Source organism: Camarhynchus parvulus, chromosome 1A (assembly GCF_901933205.1).
Source record: "Camarhynchus parvulus chromosome 1A, STF_HiC, whole genome shotgun sequence".
NCBI lineage: Eukaryota > Metazoa > Chordata > Aves > Passeriformes > Thraupidae > Camarhynchus > Camarhynchus parvulus.
In genome coordinates this window covers 31,575,228-31,599,371 of record NC_044586.1, presented here as the reverse complement: position 1 = coordinate 31,599,371, position 24,144 = coordinate 31,575,228, and the positions used below count along the sequence as shown (strand labels likewise).

The 24,144-nt window shown below is 37.3% G+C and overlaps 1 protein-coding gene across 2 annotated transcripts in view; it reads right to left on the bottom strand.

Moving 5' to 3' along the window:
• LIN7A (lin-7 homolog A, crumbs cell polarity complex component) overlaps positions 1 to 24,144 on the bottom strand; it is a 47,205-nt gene that overhangs the window by 21,599 nt on the left and 1,462 nt on the right. For both annotated transcript variants that reach the window (XM_030960609.1, XM_030960610.1), the window contains exon 2: positions 5,923 to 6,041. In XM_030960609.1, the coding sequence (XP_030816469.1) occupies positions 5,923 to 6,041 (119 nt within the window). The remainder of the gene's footprint in view (positions 1 to 5,922; positions 6,042 to 24,144) is intronic.

Below are 24,144 nucleotides of genomic sequence, written 5' to 3'. Positions count from 1 at the left end.
ATCCAGGGCTTGCACGCAACAAAGTAATGCTTCATTGTTTTTCAAAATTGGAGTAATTTCTGATTACATTCACCCTAAAAAATAGCATATATTTTAACACAGTAAGGTAATTAAAAAAAGAAAGAAGTTCTGTGTGCACTGCTAACTTATGCTTTTCTGCTGAACTTCCTCAATGCCTAATCCAGCATGGTGGCAACACAAAAAGCAGACAGCTCATCTTTAGAAATTGGATTTTTTTATTATCAAATAAACATACATTACAAATCCTTCTTTCAACTCATCATTATGAGTACAGTACCTGCAACCCAACCAGGAGGTAAAGGCAAAATTCTGTAAAACATGAATGACTACATTACTACTGTGCCATACCATCATATTTGAGTCAAGCTAAGCAATGCCCTTTCCTCTCAGTGATGGAAGTACTCATTTAGTGGAAACTTATTATTTTATGTGGCTTTTCATCGCTGGGACAGTGGAAATGAAAAAGGGATGGAAAGGTACAGTAGAAAATACTACACAGCCCCAGAATTCAGGTAAACTGAACTGGTTTGGCTGACATAATCTACTCCAATATCTAAAAAAAAAGATAAAATAACAAAACTTTACAATTAACATCCAGTAATACAAATTTTATTGAAAAGTTACAAATAAATCAATGCATAAACCTGCAAAAATCTGAATTAAATTGGTGAATTTGCACAATTCCATATTTGCTACAGCATGAGTCCCACTACTAAACTAATGGTGCAGTGATTCTGAATAAGCTATCAGGAACATTAGAACAAGTTATAACAAGGTATCAGATTAGCCTGAGGAGAACTCTGCTTCCCAGCCAGTCTAATGAGGCATCATGCTAATACAACCATACTGGTTTTGTGACCTGAGCTGATAAATCTCCGTCACTTTACTCTTATATATTGTCCTATTGCCCTTTTGTTTACTAATTGCCTTATTAGTAAGTCCGGCATATCACTTCTGCTCGGTTTGGTTTGCCTGGGCAAATGCGACAGCAGGGGATCTTTAGATGTCAGGCTTCCTACTGAGCTTTAATCACAGTTCTGTGCTGTGAATTATGGCTGTAAGTCTTCTCAATACATTTTTTTTTCCAAGCTTGCATCTTATAATTTAAAAACTTCAAACGCTGGGCTTGCCCTGTGGAGATGACAGACTGACCAGAATTGTATTTCTCCTCCTGTAACAAATATGCAGCTTCCAGCAAAAATAAAGCATTAAGACAGGGCAGAATTTGGACTTGGGGGCTTACCTTGGTGCCAACTGAGAGAATTTGGCCTGCTGCACCTCCATTTTCATAAGGACTTATGAGGCAGAAAACAATGACATTCTGCTTTCAAAGACTAGGTCTGGGATGTGAGGTAACAGCATTTTATTGCAAACTGAACAAATAAATTTTAAGATTATTGAAACACAATGAAAACAGGTATTTAAATGACTCCTACATTAAAATCTTAAATTAATAATTAAATGAAAGAATAAATGAAGATTTTTGCCTGAGTCCTGCTAATATCCAGATTGTTATATTTAGTAAAGTAACTAGGGAGCATCAGAAGCTCATGAAAAATATGGGTCAGTGTTCTGCCATTGCCATTTTTAGGCCTGTAAGTCAAGAGAAGTCTTTAAATGTCCAGGATGCTCTGTTTATATTTTATAGCAACCTTAAAAAAGTTTTAAACTGCTGACATAGGAACTAAACTATTTTCAAAGACAACATGCTTTCCCAATGACTAATTTCATACAAGATGGACAAGATTAGAGTACTTTGTCCTCCTTCATCAGTGACTGAATCCTACAGATTTGCTTTTCTGTGATGACGTGATATTTTGGTGAGAGTCATAACAATATTAAATAATGGTTACTTTTGTGTGCCTGGTCGCCACACCACATTTTTATCTGATTCATTTTGGCATTGATTCACCATAGGTATTTCCTAGTCAGATCTTATTTCAAACAATATCCACACAGAAAAACTTAAGTTTTAACCTTGAAATGAAAAATTGAGTAGCAAAGGTAAGCTGGGAGAAAAACTAAATACATCTGAATATTACATATTTAACACACACAAATGGAAATCAGGGAATCAATCTGAAAGAAAACTTCGCTCAGGAGATTCAAGTGTTTATTAAACTGTACTGTTATTCTCCTGGTTCTTGACCACCAATTATCAGATGTTAGCAGTAAATGAAATTCACATAGCTGCTAAGGCATGTCACATTTTCTTGTTGATGATCCACAGTGTTTTGCTCAGCTTTTTGTGCCCACAGGTCTTTACGGTTTCTTGCCAGACCAGAAATTTACCTTATCTTACAGTTCTTACAACTTCCTTTTGCTGACTTATAACAATTAAAGTAACTTTATCAGTTAGGTTGTCTAGTTTTATGTTGCATATGAATGTAACTTCTCAGTAGCTCAATTGCATTCACTTTCAAAGCACTTCATTTATTCCAGTAACCCCTTGGAAATCAGATGACTATAACATAGCAACAGCTTTAAATAAACAGCAAAAACATTTAGAAGGGTAAAAGACTTAATGGTATAATGGAAAAAAATTTGTGCAAGTTTTATCAGATGACAAAGCTATAGAAGCCTAACTAATCTTCATGTAGCTAGGGAGCTTTTAAAAGAAGTAATTTTAAAACAAAATTAAATTTTTTTCAAAACTGACTTTCGGTATGATCAGACTTTGGCTAACTTGTTTTCTGGTCTAGGGGTATTCAGGTGAAAAGGAAATACTGAGGCCATTATACACTTCAATTATTTCCATTCTTTTCAGAGCTAATCCATATTCCTGCCTAGTGCCAGACAGAATATTTCAGTTGGTGGCACTTATATTTAGCTAAGTGAGAACCATTAATCACCATTTCCTAACATAGCATCCTTGAAAAATGCTAAAGTACTTCTATTTAAATTTCATTCACTCAGTCGCTTTAAAAAAATTATTTCTATGGAATATTCGTGTAGGGACTTGAAATTTGATTTACTAAATAAATTCCCGTAAATACAATTAATTACAGCCATTAGATAGATTCCTACACATTAGATTGGAATGTATGCCATCTAATATCATATCTCATACTTTTAAAGGTTAATGGGTCATGAAAGTTACCTCCTGCTTCTGTAGTTAGTTCTACTTGTAGAACAGACAAGACACATTTAGTTAGTACAGTGCATATTGCATTTCATCTTTGACCCTTTCACCTACCCTCAGCCCAACGCTGAGTTTCTCAGGGACTTATTGTAACAATCAAACTCACTGGACAGTTAAGTTTCCAGAATTTCTTGGACTGGAAAATGAAAATTTTTATTTTACAAAGTTCCTCCACTATGGTGTTTATAGGACTACGAAAGTCAGCCTTAGTCTCTTTTACTAGATTTTCTGATGAAAGAAAATAAGGCTCAGATCTTGCATTATAGAATGAACACAGCACACTGCAGATCTGAATATCTGCATATATATAAAAAGCAGCCTCTTTCAGAATTTGCATACTAACACAAAGCCTATCTCCTCATCCCATTTTGACTACTCCTACCTACAGCTCACACCCGGTCTGCTTCACTCCCACTTTTCCCATTATTTCCAGCTGGCTGCTGTGCATTCTCTTGTAATGTCAACAACTTTTCTCCTCTAGTCTGTGTAGGCGCTAATAAGGAAAATTAAAATCTAATCACCACACTCTCACATCTTGCACTAAGGTAAGAAAAGATAAACAATGGGACAGAGCATTTGTAGAGAAATTTCTGCGTAGCCTTAACTATCTCAAATGCAAACACACTCAGAAAAATCTGTGCTGTTCAATAAATTCCAGTGTACATGAAGGACAGACAAGAAGGGCATCTCTGATTAATGATATGACACAGCTCAGATACCCTCCCAGTCCCTCTTGCAGTGCTTGGAGATGGTTGACATTGTAATGTGACCAAAATATTCCATGTTTTTATAATCTTTTTTTATATAGAAGCAATTATTTTCTAAGTTTTCAAACAGCTCTTCAACTGGTAGAAAAAAAGAGAGTTACAGTCTTAATATCTTCCAAGGACTTAATGTAGATGAAAAGAGCAGCCATATGTAGAACAACCTTAAGTACTCACAATGTACATATGTTAATCCTCCCACGCTCCCTAAATGAAAAGATTTATTATTGGGCCTTTTATATTTGAAAATTTTTTTCTAAAAGAAGATTTACACACGTATCAGAGAATGGTACAAATTTTTTGGGTGTAGAAATTTTGTTCTCTGCTAGTGATATGTTAGAAAGATTATATATAAACTTAATAAGAAATACATTTTTTTGTTTATGAAGTTGGCAGAACTGTTTATTCATCATCACTCAATTCTTGTGTAACAACTAGCTCCAGTCACATGCAGATTGTCTTTACACAATACTCTGTAAAGTCCTTTTGTGCCACTGAGATGATTTTGTCAAGATCTACTTTCAGTTCACTGAACTGAGAAAGCATTTTTCTAAGCCAGCTTCCTTGTTCTTAAATTTTGCTTCTGCTAAAACTGTTTTCTGGAGACTAATATAAATTTGTTTAAGATTTCAGTAATGATGCTGCAAAGACTCAAAGCTGCCTTTAACAATTGGAGTACCAGGCTCTGCAATCTGAAGAAAACCCCAATCAATCCCACAACTTTTCTATGTTCTGTAGTTACTTAAAGAAGCATTTAGTTTGCTTAAATGAAATGACTAGTCAGAATATCAGCTTTTGAGGGTACACAGTGCCATTATTATTGTCAGGGAACACTGTTTATTATTTATTGTCAGGGAACACTGTTCCCTTTAAAAAGTCTTGAAAACTGCAATTTAATTAGGTGGAAGCCTCTCTCTGATTCTCACACTGAAGAATATATTCCATAAAACAAAGTGTGTGTTCCATTTTTCTTATTAAACTGATGTCTGCTCATCTCTTTTTTCTTTTCAGCCACTAAGCAGTCCACTCAATCAATCTGCTCCTGTTGCCTAATTATCAGGAGCTCAGTTTTGCTACCATTGAGGGAACATGAGATTCCCCACTGATTTCAGCAATGGATGATTAGTTCCAGGCAGCAGACAGACAAACTGAAACAGAAGTTCTTACAGGCTTTCTAAAAAGATGTTGCCTTCATTAGGGCATTAAGAGCTGCTTCTGTTCGACAGGCTAAGAGTCTCCTTGGTTTAGTAGGTAAAATATCTGACACAACATTGTATTAAGACATGTTTTCTTTCTAATAAACTTCCAACAGAAATGTTGTTTAACTGCTTTAAAGATACTGCTTGTATGCATGTAGAACTGTGGTGCATCTTCTCTAGGTTGACTTGAAGAAAACAATTACTATTCATTCATCTACCTGCTGTTGGGCAGAGCTTAGGAAGGCCCTGACCACAGTTTGTAGTGGAATGATCACAGTTCTTAGCAGTATGACAAGAATTTCTGACATAAGGAGCAAGGCCCACTGGGATTCAACCACTGATTTCCAAGGTAAGATTCCTGTCAGCTCAGTTAACTTCAGCCTTGCCCCTTTTGGCTGTCACCACATTCTGATTTTATCAGCACCTCCCTATCACACACCTGAGCCCAAAGGAGAGGCATTCAAGCTTGCACTGACCCAGACTGGCATGACCCCATATCCCAGCACAGCGCTGTACAGGCTACCACAGACCCTCAAACAGTGAGAGCAGAATACTGAAGTACTAATTAATCACTCTTTCTCCTCAGCAAGGCTGATTGCCTCAGCCCTGATGTCTTGCTGATGCAATTGTTCTGTGTCTGCTTTTCAGTAACTTCTACACTCTGCATAACAGCAGACAGCTACAGACACATCTCACATCCATCATCCTTTATACAACATAGCACTGAAAGGCAAATATGCTTTTCTATACCGAGGAATGTTAGTCTGAGAAATAACTATAAATCTCAAATTCATACCTCTCTGATAGCTGTACAAAACTCACTCTGCAACACCTTCTTTAGAGACTGTAGCTTGTGTACTGGTACTTCTCCAGATTCCTGCAGTTTCTCCAGTAACTCAATTGCTCTTGCAACATCTGAGTAGGGAAAACAAAAAGGATATGGGTCAGTATAAACATTGTCTAATAAATGACTAAAAAGGGCACACTGTCATTTTAAATTTAAAATCAGCTTTACCTACACATACTGTATTAGTCTTGTGTCATACCAGACTTTGCTAGGCAACAACACTGCTGTTGAGAGATCCAAATCCCAAAGTACGGACAAATCATACACATACATGTTCAACAGAGAGAGGTTCAGTCTTAGCACAAACAATCTTTGGAACAAAGGTACAATTCAAGTGGCTAATCTGTACTAGAACTAAAATTTTTCTTACTTTCTGCATAAGAGAAAATGGCACAGCAGAAACATAGGGTTTGTTTTCAGAAAATCTGAAAAAAAATGAAGCTGTCTTTATGTAAGCACCCTCAGGATGACAATGCCCAAGAAAAAATATTTGATCTTTTCTTCTTATAAATCTAAATATCAACTAATAAAGTTTTCTAGAAGCAGGTAAAGCCTGCTCTGGAAGAATGGGAAATCTACTAGAGAAGAGTAAATCTAACACTCTTTTCTAGGTCTCCAAAGACCTGATCTACTACAGAGAACCAGTATGACCCAAAGAAAACATGGAGAAGTATATGAAACAGTGTTTTTGGTGGCCTGGCTCCTCCTTAAGCACCTTGGTATTGTCAAGGGAAAGAGCAAAGTGTCTCTGAAGAGCAGTCTAGAGGGCTTAAGCCATACTGAATGGTGAGTGGGATTCTGGTCCGGCTGAACAGTACCAGTACCATCACTTAAACTTTTTCCCTTTAACACTAGTTCCTAATTTACACAGCTATTACCAAAATACCTCAAAACAGCCCAAACCAACCTATAAGATGCTCAACAATCCTTTATGGCTAGAGACACAGAGCCATAAGGAATGGTGGCTGGTGTTATGGACAGTAGTCTACTCAAGCAAGGAACACACTGTCTTACATTAGGAGTGAACTGAGCAAAACACATCCTGCTCAGTCCTCAGAATGACAGAGCTTAAGCAGAGGGGATTTTCTCCTCTGCCACTTCATGGCTGCCTTCCAGCCTTTAAGTTTGCCAGTAGAGTTGAAGCTGGCAATGCTGCCATCTTGACTCTGTGGCCATTTTCACATCTTCTTGTGTCTTTTGCATAGCCACCAGAGCCACTACTGGCCAGTAACACCACTCTGTTAAACACAGGTCTGTATCCCAGAGAAGAAATTAATGCATAGTATTTAATGATAAAATACTATTTAAGGCATTTTAATTCTGTGTTTTAAGTGCAGGAAAAAAACCCAAAAAACACTTCTCCCTTCAACCACACAACTCCAGAATTCCTACAATGTCTAGAAGCAACCTTATATAATTCTCCTTTCTGATGACAAAGATCGTGCTATTCATGACTGGGAGATTATCCTAATTGAAACAGTTCTTACAGTCCTTGGCTTGTAACTGAGCTATACTGACCAGATGTCTGATGCAACAAAGACATGAGAAATCTTCTGGAAATAGAAAAAACACATGACAGTCGATGAGATGCAATAGGAAAAAAAAAATCATGGTAATAAATTTGTCTTTATAAGAAAAACATTACTATCCACTGCATCAATTTCTCTTTTCCACTGGAAAAGAGTAGATGACATCTCAAAAAAATTGAAATTTAATTAAAAGAGTCAGGCAGCTAGTCAGCATGGTAGCTGCTGCCTTAGTAGATTAACAAACACCTAAACAATTCTCAAGCTTTTTTAGAGGCCTCTGCCAAAAGACAGTTCAAATTATGAGAGGAAGCATGGCAGAATGCACAGTGTTTCTTTCAGGAGGATGATCACTTAGTGGGCTGTAGCTTGCATGGCAGAGCAGTCTTGGAGCTCATAAACTTTCAGATGAAAGTAACCTGACCCTGCATTCAACAACTGCACCTGAGCTTTTGCTCCAAGCGGTGCTTCAGCTGCTACTGGGCACCCAGTCCATGTTACCAGATCACTGCTGTATCAAGCAAGATACCTCTAAAACACTTACTGAAGTGATGACCAGAAAGCGAAAAGGAGATCTGGTATAATAAGGGCATGAAAATAAAAAAAAAATTAGATTCTAGAGAGAAGAATATGACTGATAAGAGCTAATACATCAAAGAAGATGGTTTTAAGATTTAAGTAGCAGTAAATACATTTGTAGCAAGAACCATTTCAATAGAGTGCAAAAAACGACAAAACATTAAGTATCATGGAATCACAGAATCATTTAGGTTGGAAACCTAATATGAAAACGTAACAAAATTTTTGATGTCTCGGTAATAACAATGTTGTTACAATGATTTTTTAGCAAAGCTGTTGAATGATTTGCCTTGGAATTTTTCTTTATCTGCCATACAAGACTTGCAGCTAGTTAAGTACTGAATCCACACTCCCCAGTTATTACTACTAGTTGGTGTAAACTGATACATCAGACAGCACAAAGCAATTGTATCATTTATGCTGAAGAAGCTTCAACAGCCTACCATAATAGATCAGATAAAGCCTCTGTAATTCATGTTATACACGTCAGCTATTGACATAATCTAAATCAGACTGGGGTCTTATCCAGTCCAGTTCAGGTAAGTTTTGGACTGTCTTTGCCTCTCAGCAGGTATAGCTGTAAAAGATAATGCCAGAGATGGCAGATTTGTTGCAATTTTGCAGTTGTTTTGAAGTGTCATCACCACACCTGAAAGTTCTGGGAAACAACCCACATTTCTAGAGTCCTGAAATAAACTATATTAAATGAGAAATTTGTTATGATTTGAAGGAAATGTAAAAAGCTTTAGGTACATTAATCAATCTAAAAGAGTTAAGTACAGGTCTAAACATTTCCCTAGGGCATAGGTCAGACTCTAGAAGACAATCACTTTTAAAGTGATGAGTGTTACAATACAAGTGATAAATTCATCTTCTGGGTTGAATAGTCTAGCATAGGTGTTGACTGTGTAGCCTCATAGGCAAAACTGGACACTAAGTTGTCAATGCCAATACTAGATAACTTAACTTTCTGACTCAGAAGTGATAGGAGGTAAATAAAAGCAGAATATCCCCAAAGCACTCTGATTTTTTGTACCTCTAAATTCATTCAGCATGCTAAAATACACGAATGCCGATGCCCAAGTTCTTGCTTTGATTTATTATTCACCTATCCATTAACAATAAGCAGTCTTCTTTCTCTTGTTACCAATAGGCCCATAGTTTGCTCAATTTGGCAATGACTTGTGGGATATTGCTCACAGAAGAGAGAACAGTACATAAATTACAGGAAGAAAATGAGGCATTTATTCAAGCCCAAAGCTGCTGGTTATCAGCTGATGCTTTGTCAAGAGCAAAATATAACACTTTGCACAAAACAGACAACTTTGAGCCAGCTAAAAATGTAAAAATGTGAATGTATAAAATATCACCTCATGAAATAGACTGTATTTCCTTCCATTAATAACTTTGAAGGGGAAACTTTAGGACAGGTTAAAAAGTGAAATTTTTCAGCGCATAAGAGCTTAAGTGATGCACAGGCTTCTTCCTGATGGTTCTCTCAAGGTGAGCTCCAGCTAAAACTGGAGTAAATCTTACTCAGAGAAGTGATATGACTGGCAATGAGTAACACTTTAAAGTTATATTAAATAAAGCATATAGCAGGGAATCTGCTCCTGTTGAAATCAATTAGAGAGTACTGTCATATATTTGACAAATACTGCTAGGATAATTTTCTTGTCTCAATCCATCTTTGCTTATAAATCTAACTAGTTTTGCTTGTAAATGCTATCACTGATGATTTGTTCTTAAATACCATTTTCTTACATAGTTGTGTGTCGCCACATTTCCCCTCACATAGAAAAAAGCAAGGCAATCTTCCCAAGAATATTTCTGGGATTCACATACTCTGAACCTCAGAGAATGATCAAAACAATTCTTATCTCATTTGCTGTGCCTGTGTTTGTGCAAAAGTAGAATGCAATTTGGAGATTGTCTACCCAAAGTGATGGTGTTTTGTTTCCTTGGCCTGCCAGGGCCAAGCATGTGCATGTGTGTCAGGACTGTTGGCTGACAGTCATGAGATTCTGTGCAGCAGAGTGCAGTGGAATTCTTGGCAGATTCAGTTTAGATGTAATGTAATATAATGTAATATAGTATAGAATAATATAGCATAATAAAGTAATTAATTAGCCTTCTGATAAGATGGAGTCATCCTCATCATGCCTCCTGGACATCGGGGACAAAAATATCTACTATAGTTATGAAAAGGACAAATGGATGAAAAGAGTGTGTGTGAACTAACATAGAGATATGTTTAAAAATTATTGGAATTATGTTAAAACTAGTTACTTTTTATCTCTGTGTGTTTCCTTTGACCTCTCTTGAGCAAAGAAACTTATTTTTGAAAAGGACTGTTTTGTGTACTCTCACACATTTTCCAAAATATGAACTCCATTACATTAACATGCAACTCGTGCTGATGTGGTTATTGTCATTTCGCCCCTTCATCTCTCACAAAGTCAATTCCTACTGATGATGCAGGTAGAATTATTCCTTTGTATTCTATGATATATACATCTTAAAAGAAATATGCACTTACTTCCCCCCCTTACTAAATCCAATTCTCAGCACACTTTTAATTTTTTGCTTTCTCATACATACGCACAATTCCTCTCTCTCCCATTCTGCTTAACATTCTTTCCTCTTTTTTCTTCTCATCATCATGCTTGCCTACAGCCTTTCAGGAAATAATACTCTTTCAGTGTGGTGGGTCACGTTATCAGTGGAACACACAGAAGGCAGGGGGCTGTGGGTGGATGGAATGTATTTTATCAAGTGCACTCATCAGAAGAAAAGCATGACTCTCAGAAAAAACAATTTTCATTTCAAGTGTTCTTTCTGTATTTTCATCTGAATGATCTACTTGCACTGCTAGCAGGACATAAGCAGAAGATTACTATACAAAGCCTTGGAGAAACCACTAGAACCTGGAAGTAGCAGGATACCATACTGCAATACAAGTGGAACACTGTATAGATCATGTATACATGATGATATATATACAGCTGAGTGCAGTTGAAAAAAAAAGGTCATCTGGCTTAGTTATCTCTTTGTTCTGTTATACATGGTTTTCACTTGTTGGCTTTTGTTCACTTGCACTGTAGACTAATGGCTTTTATTTGCTAGACATTTAAAAAGCAAATGCTTTTTCTAATACAGCTTTTACAACTTGAAAGCAAATTATGAATCCACAGAATGAATCCTGGCTGGTTGGAACTTGGTGCTCTTCACATAACCACTAAAATTAAGTAGACCAGGCTTTAGCATTCTCTGAAAGTTGTCAAGGCTGAGGTTTTACTCTGGTAGATTTTGTGCAAGGTTTATATTTGTTTCAGTTTAGTCAGGTTGAAAATTATTAAGAAAAATATAGCAAATTATTTTAGCATGTTAAATGTGTCCCATTTAATACCTGAATGACTCTTGGAAAAGAAGTTATGTGCAAGTCTTATACTGCAAAATGATCTACCAAGATAAGTGTCTATGTAATCTTCCTTTTTTTTTGCTAGCCTATGAGAGAATTAGTCTGCAATCTTTAAAATAAATATATTATCCTCTGACTTAAGAGAATATTAGGCAGTTAAATAGTAGCTGCAATGCCATGTAATATCAGTTTGGGTCAAAACAATAATCATACAGAAACATAGCATTTCTTTACTCTGGTAAGCACTCTAGAATTAAGTTCTTGAGCTGTTCCCAAAGCCAAAATATTGTGACCTCTTGTACTGTCAAGGTATTAGAGAACAGGTTTCTCATCTTCTTGAGGTCTTTCTATGCCTCATTCCTTTTAAATCTGGGGACTATCACTGCATTAGTATGCTGGTTACTAGGAAAAGTAAATGTGCTGCATAAACACCAGCCTTTGGTTGGTTCCTCATTGAGGTAAAACATCACTGCAAATTGAGGTAAAACATCACTGCAAGGATACTGGGTAAGCCTGTAAAATATTCACTAGCTTCACCATGGCATTACAGGATAATAATCCTGGAAATTTGCAAGCTCTGTTCTGTTGTGCTTGAAGACCTTTAATCAGGCTGAAGGTGAAGAATTTGCATGACATAAAAGGTCCCTATAATTGTCAGTAGTTTTTCATACCTCTAATACTTGCATTCAGGTTCTGTTATTCCTTCAAGCTCATGAGAATACATTCCAGAATTCTTAATGTTATTCTGTCAAGTTTTTATCATAATTCCACAGGCCTACACAGGATGCTTTATAATATTTAGCAATCTTCTGCAAACACTATCAAATGACAGCAGGTAATCAATGGTTGGGAAATCAAAATTCAGTGGTGATTAGCAAAGTTCATTCATAATTCACAGCCAACAGCCCTAGTACATTGTATCAAAGCATTTATGTGACTTCATGGTTAAAGCACCAGCTTTGGAAAAATTTCAGTGTCTATCTCTGGAAAATATTCTGTATTACTAGAGTTCTGCTGTCAGCCACTGGTTTATACAACACAGCAAATCTTACTCTTATGATACCAGACTGTCCAATATGCTTTTATTCACCTCTTTGGTGCCTAGCTATCAGCACAGTGCTCTCCTAAATTCAGAAGTCCTTCCATTAACTTAATATATTTATTTAGTCTAATCTGGAGAGTTCAGAAATGTTGAGGGAAAGAGCAGCCTTTTTTCTCATTGAAATTGATATGTTTGTCTTGCCCTAAATTTCATGCTAATCAGTAAGCGTAAAGATGTACTTCGCCATGGTAAATTACACTTGATGTACAGGGAGCAATGAGCTAAACTGTTAGAAAACAGCAAAATTATTTAACACTTCATAGTATGTATCTGTAAGGTCTATTCAAATTAATAAGAATAAGCAAGATTAAACAAGAATGATACTACCAGTGCTTTCATACTCTGGTTTAGATAATATGGGTACATAGGTTTTGTGCATTGTCACTTTACAGTCCTACAGTTAAACATTACTATGAATAGATAAATAAAAATAACAAAAAGCAACCATACAGAGCTCTCATGACTCATCTTCTGGAGAGGGTTTCAGTGTTGCACTTTTGACGTAGGCATGGACAGCTCAGCGACTCACCCTCAACTGTTGTCACAGTCAATGAGGAAGAACAGACACTTTGAGGCTACAATTCATCTGACCTACTTTACATGAAATGAATCATACTCTGGAGTGCCTTGCCCCTTTGTTGACTAGAAAGGGAGACTAGATGACTACCTCAGATGTAAATGCCTGTATCCTACATATCAGACATCTACATCAGTATGATGAAACCCACTCTGACTGTCCAGATATATAGAGAAAGACTCATGCAAATTTATCTCCCTGTGGTCCAGGAGACATCATACCTCAGAACAGTTACATTTGACAATAGAATTGTCATTACAAGGCAGGTCAATGTGGTTTTGATTTAAAGCTTTTTAAAATGCCCTGATTATTTTATGGGTTTTTTTCCTTCTTAATGTATGAGAAAAAATCAGGAACTCATGAGCTACAACTGAGTATATGTGTGTGTGTCTCATTTTGCCTGATGCGAGATGACTGCCCTCAAAAACATTAATGGCATATCCCCATGAGTTTCTACATACATTCCCCCATTGCCCGGGGCATTGGTGCCTCACTATCATCATGTCACCGCACCACCAATGTCACCATTTTCTCTGGCTACTCATCAGACCCTGTTTTCGTCTGTATGTTTGAGCTGTGTTCAGATTCTGTTTGGCTCTAACTTCTCAGGCATACCACAGCCATGCAGGCTCTCTGCTTCAGTCCATTTCTCAGACACAGAGCCTCTGATGCAACTGTTGCACAACCCAGGGCAGCGTTATATACCACGAGTTTTTCCAGCAGCTTTGGCAGCAACACCTGTATAAGACAGGCTGGTCTGAGACATCTGAGATGTTTTGCAAAACAGCTTATAGAAAGGACACAGTTTATTTGCAGGGAAAGCAGTGCCATCTGTGATCACAGACAGCAAACTGTCCTGACACTCCCTGATCCAGCATCCTCAACACCATGAAAGCCGTTCAATGCTATCTTCAGATACTTCAGTCACTTTAGCTGGTTTGGGCAAACACTGAAACGCTGACATTTCAGGCAAAATGCTCCTGCATACTCTGCTTAGCTCATTCAAATACAGCATTCAAAAGGTTCCCTTAAATGAAAAAATATGCTCTCTGTGTTCTCTGAACCTTACAGTGTCTACAACGTCTTAAGTAATCTTGCCCTGCTTCTTACTCTACTAATTTTGACTAGTGACTTCTGTTCATGTCCTCAGCTAGGGATTTTTGTAGCCTTAACCAAGCATGAAAGCCAACTTTGAGAACTGTACTTGCTTTACTTTGGTCAATCTTCACAGCATATTCATTACTGTACATAGAACATGCCCAATTTTTTTCCTTGAAGCCTTCACATGACTAATATAAGTCACAGGAGCATCTTTGCCAGCAATTTCCAATTTGATTTGCTTGTGCATGTGTGAGATTGACCTGCAGAGTACCTAGAACTATTAAGAGTTCAACAGCTACTTAGAGAAAGTGTCATGGTACTGTCACATTTCCAGTGCTGATTTTTAAGTAAATAATAATGAATCATAGAACAGTAAAGCAAAAATTAACAGATAATTCAGGATAATTTCAATAAGATGAGTTTCACTGGCTTAATTCAAAGCCTGAAGAGCAATAATGCAATTAGAATTTTCAAAGATGAGCATTTAAAATGAACCTTAAAGCCTAATAATTTTTAAACACTGATATAACTTTTATTCTTCCAAATTATTAGCTTCATTGCAATTTCTAAAGCAATCAGGATGAGGAGGTGCATAAATATGAGTCTGAAAATTTTCACCAGAAGATTTTGCCATCTGTGAGAAAGATGAAATTACAGCTACAACAACCCTTTACATTTGACAACACCCACTGCATTGTATAGAAGACATTGAACATAGCATCAGTGTAGAAACAAGATACCAAATTATCCTTTAAGAGAAAAGATCGAAACATAGAGATGAAAATGCGAAGAACAGAAGAGCATTGAAAACTATGGTATTTTCTAAGGCAGTACTTAAAACAAAATGCTGTGTTTTTTTCCCCTAAATTAGCTGTAGAGAAAAGGGAAAGGAAGGTAAGAGTACTTTCTTGAAAAGGTAAAATTTCTTCCCTTTGTATGTAGTTTTGACTTCATAATGTCCCATCATACCTGCTCTTTGTGATCATAACTGTGATTTATAGTTAGCCACTCACTAAGGAACAAAACAGTTGAGAGATGATTTTGATCCTTTCTTTTTGACTAGGTACAGTTGGCTACAAATATATTACAAAAAGACAACAGTTTTTCTTAAAGTTTATTTTGTATTCAAGTAAGAATATATTATTTATAAAGGAATATACAAGCATTTATTATTTAACACTTGTTTCTTGCAGGAAGTAGGCTATTCTGTAGTTTCCCACTTTGTGTTATTTAAATTCTCAATCATTCGGAAAGCATTTATTTAAAAAATAGAGATCACAGGCGTTTAAAGCAGTTATTTACGTATACAGGACATGGTAAATTATGTTCTGTCTGACTTCTTGAAACTGTGAAATAACAAAAAAAATCCTTTAAGGAAAGCTACAACTTTCTGAGAAAGTCAGTATGGTGAATACACCCAGCCTAAATTCATTAAGTTCCTATAAGCTGAACTATGTGAAAGCAAGGAAACTGCCTGCTGCCTTCTGTAGCAATAAACATCAGGTAAAGTGATGCCTCGATAACTTCACCAGCCTCTCTTCTTTTGATCACATCACTTGATCTTGTAGGATCAGTTCTGCATTGGCAGACACCGCTCACAATGCTGGCATGAAGCTCCTTTAAACACTATACAAAGGCACTCTGGACACTTGGCTGGAACAGCAAATGTAAACACTTTAGAGGTTCTGATCCCAGATTAGAAGAAATTAAAGGGTTGATACATTAACATAACCTGAGGACTTGAACATAATATTTACTTTAATGTTTTAAACCTCAAGTATACGGAGGAAAAAAGTTCAAGTCAGTGAAAGAATTGAAAATTTGACTAAGCTAGAAGCAGAAAACAGAAATTATTACAATGAATAAACTAGCCTGAAGAAAAACAGAAGGAAAAAAGAACACACTTTCCTCTTAGCTAAAATCCATTCTCTTGGTCCCCTGCCTAAGGAAAATCAAGTATTTATACAAACTGTGTGAGCATCACGAAACAAAACCACTGGCATATGGGCAACCTCCTGCCTTTCCCACACTGCTACTTCCAGTGTGTATTTTTAGTCTGCATCACAGAGATTTCTGTTGGCAGGGAAGAAGACAGGAAGAGAGGAAAAAAAAGGACCCAACAGGTGTCTCACAAAGGGAGGTAGGGTTAACCTAGGGATGCTAATTCTCCTTCACAACAGGCACTGTGTTTGAGCCAAAGCAGTAACTCTCACTTTTTCCCTGCTCGTATGTCATTACTAGAGTCTCCCGCTGCCTCCCCTCAGTTCTTATCTCTTCAGCTAATCTTAGCCTTAAATCTCTTCATGTGATTACCAGAAAGATGAGAAAGATGGCTGTGGGCTACTGGCAAGTGTACATAGTGACAATACAAATTGTCACTTGAAGTCTAGGATCAGAACGTTATCTTCTATTTTTCTACATGGTATGAGGGTCTAATGAGACAACAGTGAAAATACGTAATTTGTGCAAAACAACGAATGCAACACAATAATTACATACATGTTTAACACTTTATTTGTAGGTTTAGGTAATGAGAAGAGAGTTAATATTCTGTCTTAAATTTTAGTGGATTTAATGATACTACTTTTTGCAGATTGAATCTCTCTGGTACTTGGTTACATCCTAGTAATTTCTCAGGAAAGGAAAAAAAATCCTGTTCTAAGTGTGTAGGTGAAAACTGATAACAGCACAAAGAAAGCGATATAAATAAAATCCTTTGTTAATAAACCCCTGCAAAACGAGGCAGTACAGATTCACTGCTGGCAGATTTCAACAACTGATCACTGTTAGCTTTCAACTTTGAAACAAATATGATCTTCAAAGAAAGCTGTGACTGTTGAACTGCTGCAGCAATTTACGAAAACAACCTTGAAACAGAAAACCCATGTGAAACAGAGAGCTAGCTCACTGTCACCTTTGCAGTTCTGTTGCTTGGTGTCCTACATGTTGAATGATCCCAAGAATTGAAACAGGAGTACTAGAACTCGTCTCAGGTTGCAGCTTGATTTTCCAAGGCATCTACCTAAGATATGAGGGGCATATGTAATTCTACAGTAGGATGCAAAAGGTGATATCTAGGAACTCCATAGCTATTACTATCACATTACAAGACTGTCAGGCTATAGAGGAGATCAGACACACAACCACCTATTTTTACAATGACTGCTTCATAGATTTGAAAGCCACCACGCCCTCTCAGGTTTCTCTGGTCTGTCTCTGTGTAACAAAGAACAGCTATATTATCTTTTTGCTACTGTGCTGATTCAGTAAGTACTGTTTCCCAAAAACACAGTTGCCAAGTCTATTGAAAAGTGAAGAGATGATGATATACCCATTTTTGAGGGCTAGGACTGCTGCTGATGGCCACAGTTATCCACCTAATCTGTTTCAAGTACATTCTTGCCTAATGCTTAACTGATTGTAGAGGAATTGATTCCTTAAGGTCTAGGAGATTTACTTTTTCAGAAGACATGCTTGAAATAGAAAAAATAAAGAGTTAGTGGATGTGAAGGATCAGTGATTAAACATGGGCTTTTATCAAAAGAACTAGTAAAATTTAACTTTGGTTCAGGAGAAATAAATTAAGAGTCTATTTTCAGCAAAACTCTTTCTTCTACAATTATTCCCATTTGAACAGAAACAAAATCAATGCTTTGATGCTCTGTGTATTCATGGATACTTCATTGTTCCATCTTTCAAAAAATAAAGAATAATCATCCTCTGATCTCTTCTTGAGATACGGTATTCTAATAAAGATTTTATCTCTTTTTTGTAATCAAGATTTTTTAATCTCTTTTTTCTTATAATTATTAGTAAAGTAGCAGTAGGGTAACAACACAGTATGAGAAGCAGGTGCATTTCCTGGTATCTTAGCTAAGTTGCATTTGAGAAATTTGAGGTTTATTTAACCACTCCCTTTCGAGCCCTGGTAAAACAAGTTCTCAAATATATACATACATATATCTTTATTTAACATCCCTAAGATCCAAGCTTGTGGTTTATACACTCAGGAAAACATTTTTATTATATGTAAATGTGTGTATATGTAAAAATTATCTATCAAATCTTCCCATCTGAATAGAGAATTAACAGGTCAAAGTTTCTCATTCAGAGGCTGACTCTTCAGCAAATGTCACAAAAGAAGATAGCACTGACTAAGATTAACTTTGAAATTGCCTGGATTTACACATATATGTATAATTAATATTTTTATGATTTATTTTTATTTATGTAATTCATAGCACATTAGTAAATATTACTTTTTAAAATGTCAAAAATGCGTAATGTAAAACAAATATTTTGTTTGTCTGCCTTCCATGTGATGGAAGGCAGACTCACAAATTTAGAGTTATGTGCTTCAAAACACTATCTGACCTAGCTTGGTCTCCTCTTCAATCCTTCATTCTCATTATTTGTGCTTCTAACAAGTAACTGGAATTAATAATTGTACTTCATTCATATTCCAAATTCTATTGCATTAACTTCAAGAACATTATTTTGTATCCAAATAACATAGGTCAGATAAAAACTTGTACTTATATATTTTGCACTTGCATGAGGGTCATCTATGTTAAGGAGAAATGGGGATGTACATGTCCTGAAAGAAAACTCAAAGGACAAATAATCCTCTGCAAAAAGCTGATGACTTCACTTGTTACATTTTTCAAAAGCTTTCATTCTGGTAACATCATCAGAAAAGTCCAACTCAAGCACTAGGATGGAATTAAGAAAATCGTTTATTTACAATTATATCAAAAGATTAATACATTTTTCTGAAGTTACAAAAATGTCTCTAAGACATTGGTGTGAAACTGAAATATATATGACCTAGCACAAGGATGATATCTAGAAAATAAATTCTCTTTTTCAACATTATCTGTAAACAGAGAGTATACACTTACAACATAGAAAGTAGTATCCCTTATGCCTTCTAATCACTAATATTCTTGCAGCCTGGTGCAAATGGTGAATCCTGCAACTGCGCAGGTTCTTGTCACAGCAGGTGCTCTTAGAGGGGTCAAAAGCAGGATACACCAAGTCCACCGTACCATTTTTCTCTATGGAGGATAAATTCAGATGGACTAAAATGATTCATTCACTGCTACCATGTCTAAAGAACACTTTCATCTGGGGAGAGCAGGAAAAATCCAAGGTCCCTGTAGTGCCACTGGTTTTGAAGGTGCCTCACAAACCTGTCCCAACCACAGATCCATCTTCTGCAGATTCTGCCTTCTTATCAGTTACATGTTTCTGAAGGAAACATCACTGAGAATTTAGAGTTCCCCCCCACATTTCACAAAGGTGACTTAATGTTAAAAGCTGCCATGAGTTCTGTAGCAGATGTTTCCAACTGACTGCATACAGGTGCAGCTCCCAATTTCCATGTCCCGGTACATCACTCTGGGATGAAGGACAAGGTCCCACCTACAAGGGGAAGTCCAACCTAAAAGATGTGCTCCTGTGGATGCCCAGTGCCTCAGGCATAGCCCATCTTGCAAAGAGCTACATGTGCCCCAGCACCTCTTCAGGTGAGGACTCTACAGAGACGTTTAAGCTGGACATGTGTATTACATTTTTACACCACTCGTGAGCATCAGAAGTGATGTGAATTTGTTTCCATGACATGACAGAGGATATTTGGTTCCACTCCAGCTCTAGAGTTCCAGGTGGCACAGCTGAACTACACACCTAACTAACCAATGCTTTAACTGCACAGATTCTCATAAAGTGTCCCAGTCAACACCCACAACCACTGTCTCAATCCACTTACCTTAATCCATCCTTCCAGAAAAATGCATTTTAAAAAAATCAAATAAATGGTAACGTTGATATAAAAAAACCCAAGCATCTGAGCCTGAAACTAGAGTTGTCACTTTTTTTTCTGTCACTACAAGCAATAGACTTTCTTTTCTTGGAAGAATGAATTTGGTTATTCAAATGTCCTCAGTTGGCACATCAAGAGGAGAAATGTTAAAGTGTGTGGCACTTGCAGAAGGATTTTTCAATTTTAGCATGCTAGGCTGAAGAGCAAGAGAAGACATCCCCATGACAGACAGGCAGCCAGGCGGGGAACAGCACATCACTTAACACTGCTCCACAGGGCTTCACCCTGCGCAAAAGAGATCTGGCTTTATGCTGCTCCCCTGTCAAGGACTGTATTTCACACTTGATGAATCTGATTTTCTCTTCCTGATGAGTATGTTTTATCTTTTTTCCAAGATAATATACATTATAATAATGTATGCACAGCCTGATGCAACTTACGTTTGATACAATTTCTGTTGTATATGGGCACACATGGGTAAGAAATCCCCAATTATGTAGGCTATGAGGATATAGTGAGAAGAAAAATGACAAGAAAAGATGAAGAGAAAGGAAGGAGGAGTACTCTAGCAAGCACCTATGTACATTAATGGTCAGGTGCCATCTACTACCACATCAAAAGTTTGTCTAACAGCTGATGACAATTCCAAGCTCACTCATATTCTTATTTCTTGTCACTGAACATGGTGCTTTATAGCGGATTTTCAGGAAGTTTTGGGACACCCACTCCACTGGAAAAGTATTTGCTTGAATTTGTAAAAAGAAACCAAACTCAGTTATGCATTACAGCCAAACAACAAGAAATCTTTCAACTTCCAAGGATGTATTTGAAATCAAGAGAAATTTGCTAATCAATAGCCAATAGCTATGACCTTGCTATGAAACTTCACAGGGATTAAGGTACCAGCAGTCTATTCAATTTTCTTCTTTTATCCTCAGTCACATTAAGAAGTGAAGCCATCAGTGACATGAATAGTAACTATTTAGGGAAAAACATAGTAGGATATGGATTATTAAAAAAAGGCAGTTGAAAGTCCCCCTTCATATGAAAAGATATTTCCTTTTTCTTGATCAGGAGGTGGTCTTTGTATAGGCTAGTTGTGTACTTTCAAAAACAAGAATGCACCCTTTTAAAGCTGCCATTTTCATGATCCTGTTCAGAGGAACTGGGACTGAGATTTTGCAGCAGTTTGAGAAAAACTGAGCAGTTTGGTCAGTCTTCTTTTAAAGCAGATTTTCATCTTGTAAGGAAGAATACAAGCAAAATTTGAATTAAGTTTTATGAAAAATATGTCAGACATTTAGTCAAATAAAAAAGTTCAGATAGAGAGGAACATCTATAATGCATAGCTAGAAAGATGCCTCCTTCCATTTGCAGGCTTCCTTATGACCACTCCTTAAATGTGTGCCAAGGGAAGCACAGAAATCTATTCCCTTCTAACATATTTCCAAGAGGGCAATGGTACTTCTAGAAAATGCTTTCATCAGGCTGTGCTAAAACAGTTTAAGTGATCCCACCCACAACAAGCTTGCTTTAATTCCTCATTGCTTAGAACATGTACGTGCAGCATGCAGGAACTCACGGGAGGTCTTCCTATAACCATGAGGAGGCTAAACTGGCTGGGGGAGATGATATTGCACTTGGAGACAAGCAGAACATTGTTGCTGGATCTGTATGCAGCACTTGAGACAATTTCAGGCTGGTGAGGTGCTGAGAGTCTCTGCACAGCAGAACCCAGGGTTAGAGCAGGAAATTGGGTTGCTGAGCAGTGAAAATGGATAAAGATTAAGGACAACGCACAGAGCAATGGAGTTAACTGCACCAGGGCTTTGAGAAGAGCAAGGCAACACAAGGCAGCATGCAAGGGAGACCTGGGGCTCTGGATAATAAAGGGAAAGGCAGCTACTGTTGGTCATGGGGTAGGGTGAAGCAATGGCTCTCTGGAAGACAAAGAACGCTGAGAGGAGAGGCAAAGGCAGTAAAATGTGATGAGAGGCATGCCAATACAAATAAACACTGCTGGAAAATGCCAACTAACTGCAAGCAGAGCTGTCTATAACCAGTGTCAACAAATTTCGTACTGAAGACATACCTAAGGAAGAAGCGAAAAGTAACTGTATAGGTGTTTTTAAACATTTCTCTTTTGGACTGAAGTGACCATTTTGGGTTTTTTAATGGAGGTAAATTAAGCTGGGAATGTACTTAAAAATCCATAAACTTGAACATGAAACAAAAAGAAAACAAATCCCAAGTTTGCTTTCTTTTACTTGTCATTTTATTGAAGACATTACTGCAGCTTTGTCTCAACCTGAAACAAGGTATAGCTCCCTATACCTTGAAGAAAAAAAACTGGTGGAAAATTCCACCAGTTAGCTCTCATGGACACTGGAGATTACTGATGGGGTGCTATTGATTCAGGGTGTAAGACATTTGCAATAAAGGTAGGGAGGGAGCACTTTCTCCAAGAGATGACTCACTTGGCTGTTGGAAGACACCCAGCAGGCACTTTCCTCTCCCAAAGCTCCCAAATGCTGGGGCCACCTTCCCCTAAGTGGTACCACTCCTCACTACAACTCCTTAGGCTTCCCTCCTGAAACAGTTGCTGATTTCTTCCCCTCCTCCCAACAGAGCACCACGCAAAGGTCAGGCAAAAGCCTTAGAGATTAAATTGTCAGTGATTAAAATTTCCATTATTTTGTGAACTTGTTCTACATATTAAAGAGCCCTAATGGAACTTGCACACATTTGTGCAGGTAGAAAGGCACATGATGATAGGAATTAAGGAAATTAATTCCTGTGCTTTGGACTGAAGTAATCTTCCAGAATATAATTGGCTTTCAATCATACACACACACCATGCCCTTCACCTTTAAATGGTAATTCATTTTACCATACAGGTTTCGAATGCCATTTACATCAGGCTTTAAGAAAGCTCCCATATATGTATTAGAATACAGTCAATATATTTTGTCCAGGAGGAGGCCATGTCAGAGTGTAATTCAGATTTCTAACGTATATATCCTTACGGTGTTTTACCAGTGTCAGTGACCCATAGCAAGGGGTAATGCAGAAGACTTCCTGGACAGAGATCAAGCAGCAATTCCCTCAGAAGAATAAGAGTAGCAATACCACCTCTCCTGAAACGCTCCCTGTTTTCTTGCTGTGCTGAGCTCCCTGTGGGACACGGTGAAATGGATATGAGGGTACAAGACTTTTAAGGGCTATGCCTAGATCACAGCAGAGAAGTGCAAGGCATCACTACAGTAAACATGGCTCATCTGCTTTAACCAAAGTAACAGGAATCTAGAAAATCTTACCATGCAGAACTTCCCCTCTCTCATGACTGTGAAAGGAAGACTACAGAGGAAGTATTTGGAAGCACTGGTGTGGTCTAGTTGCCTCTGGAGCTGCTTCAGCCCATCCTCTACATTTGATGCAGCAGCATGTTGCAAGTGATGAAGTGTATCCCTCTCACGAAATGGCCTTCTGCAGGCCAGGCACACTATTTAAATCTTTTTCCTCTTGCCTGTGTTTTTGTTTTGCACATCACATCCTATCATTCTGAGATGTTTTATCTCACTCACACTAATACCAGCTGTGGCTGACAACCAGGAAGACTGTAACACTGGCACGCCTGCCAAAGGGTTAGGCATATCCTGGACACAGACAACAGATGCTTATATTTAAATTAGGACTAATTTGCATTTTTGTGTATTGTGGAATTTTTGAAACATAGTTTTGCAAAAAGGGATGTATAATTCTGAAATAGTAATATTTCCTTTGAAAAGTCAGGTTTGCTAATGGATTGCCATCTGTTCAACCCTTTGCCAGAAAGTAGATTTGTCCTGCTTACTGAAAACAGTATTAGGGTGAAACTGTAGATTACACAGTGGATTTCTGAGCAGTTTAATTTAAAGTGCAGCCTAACACTTTGCTATTTCAGTAAAAATAACTTTAGCTTCTCCCTTTCTACTAATGCTGGAATTTAAGCCCAGCAAACTGTATTTGGAGTACTTTGTGGGCTGTTTTGCTCTGTATCAG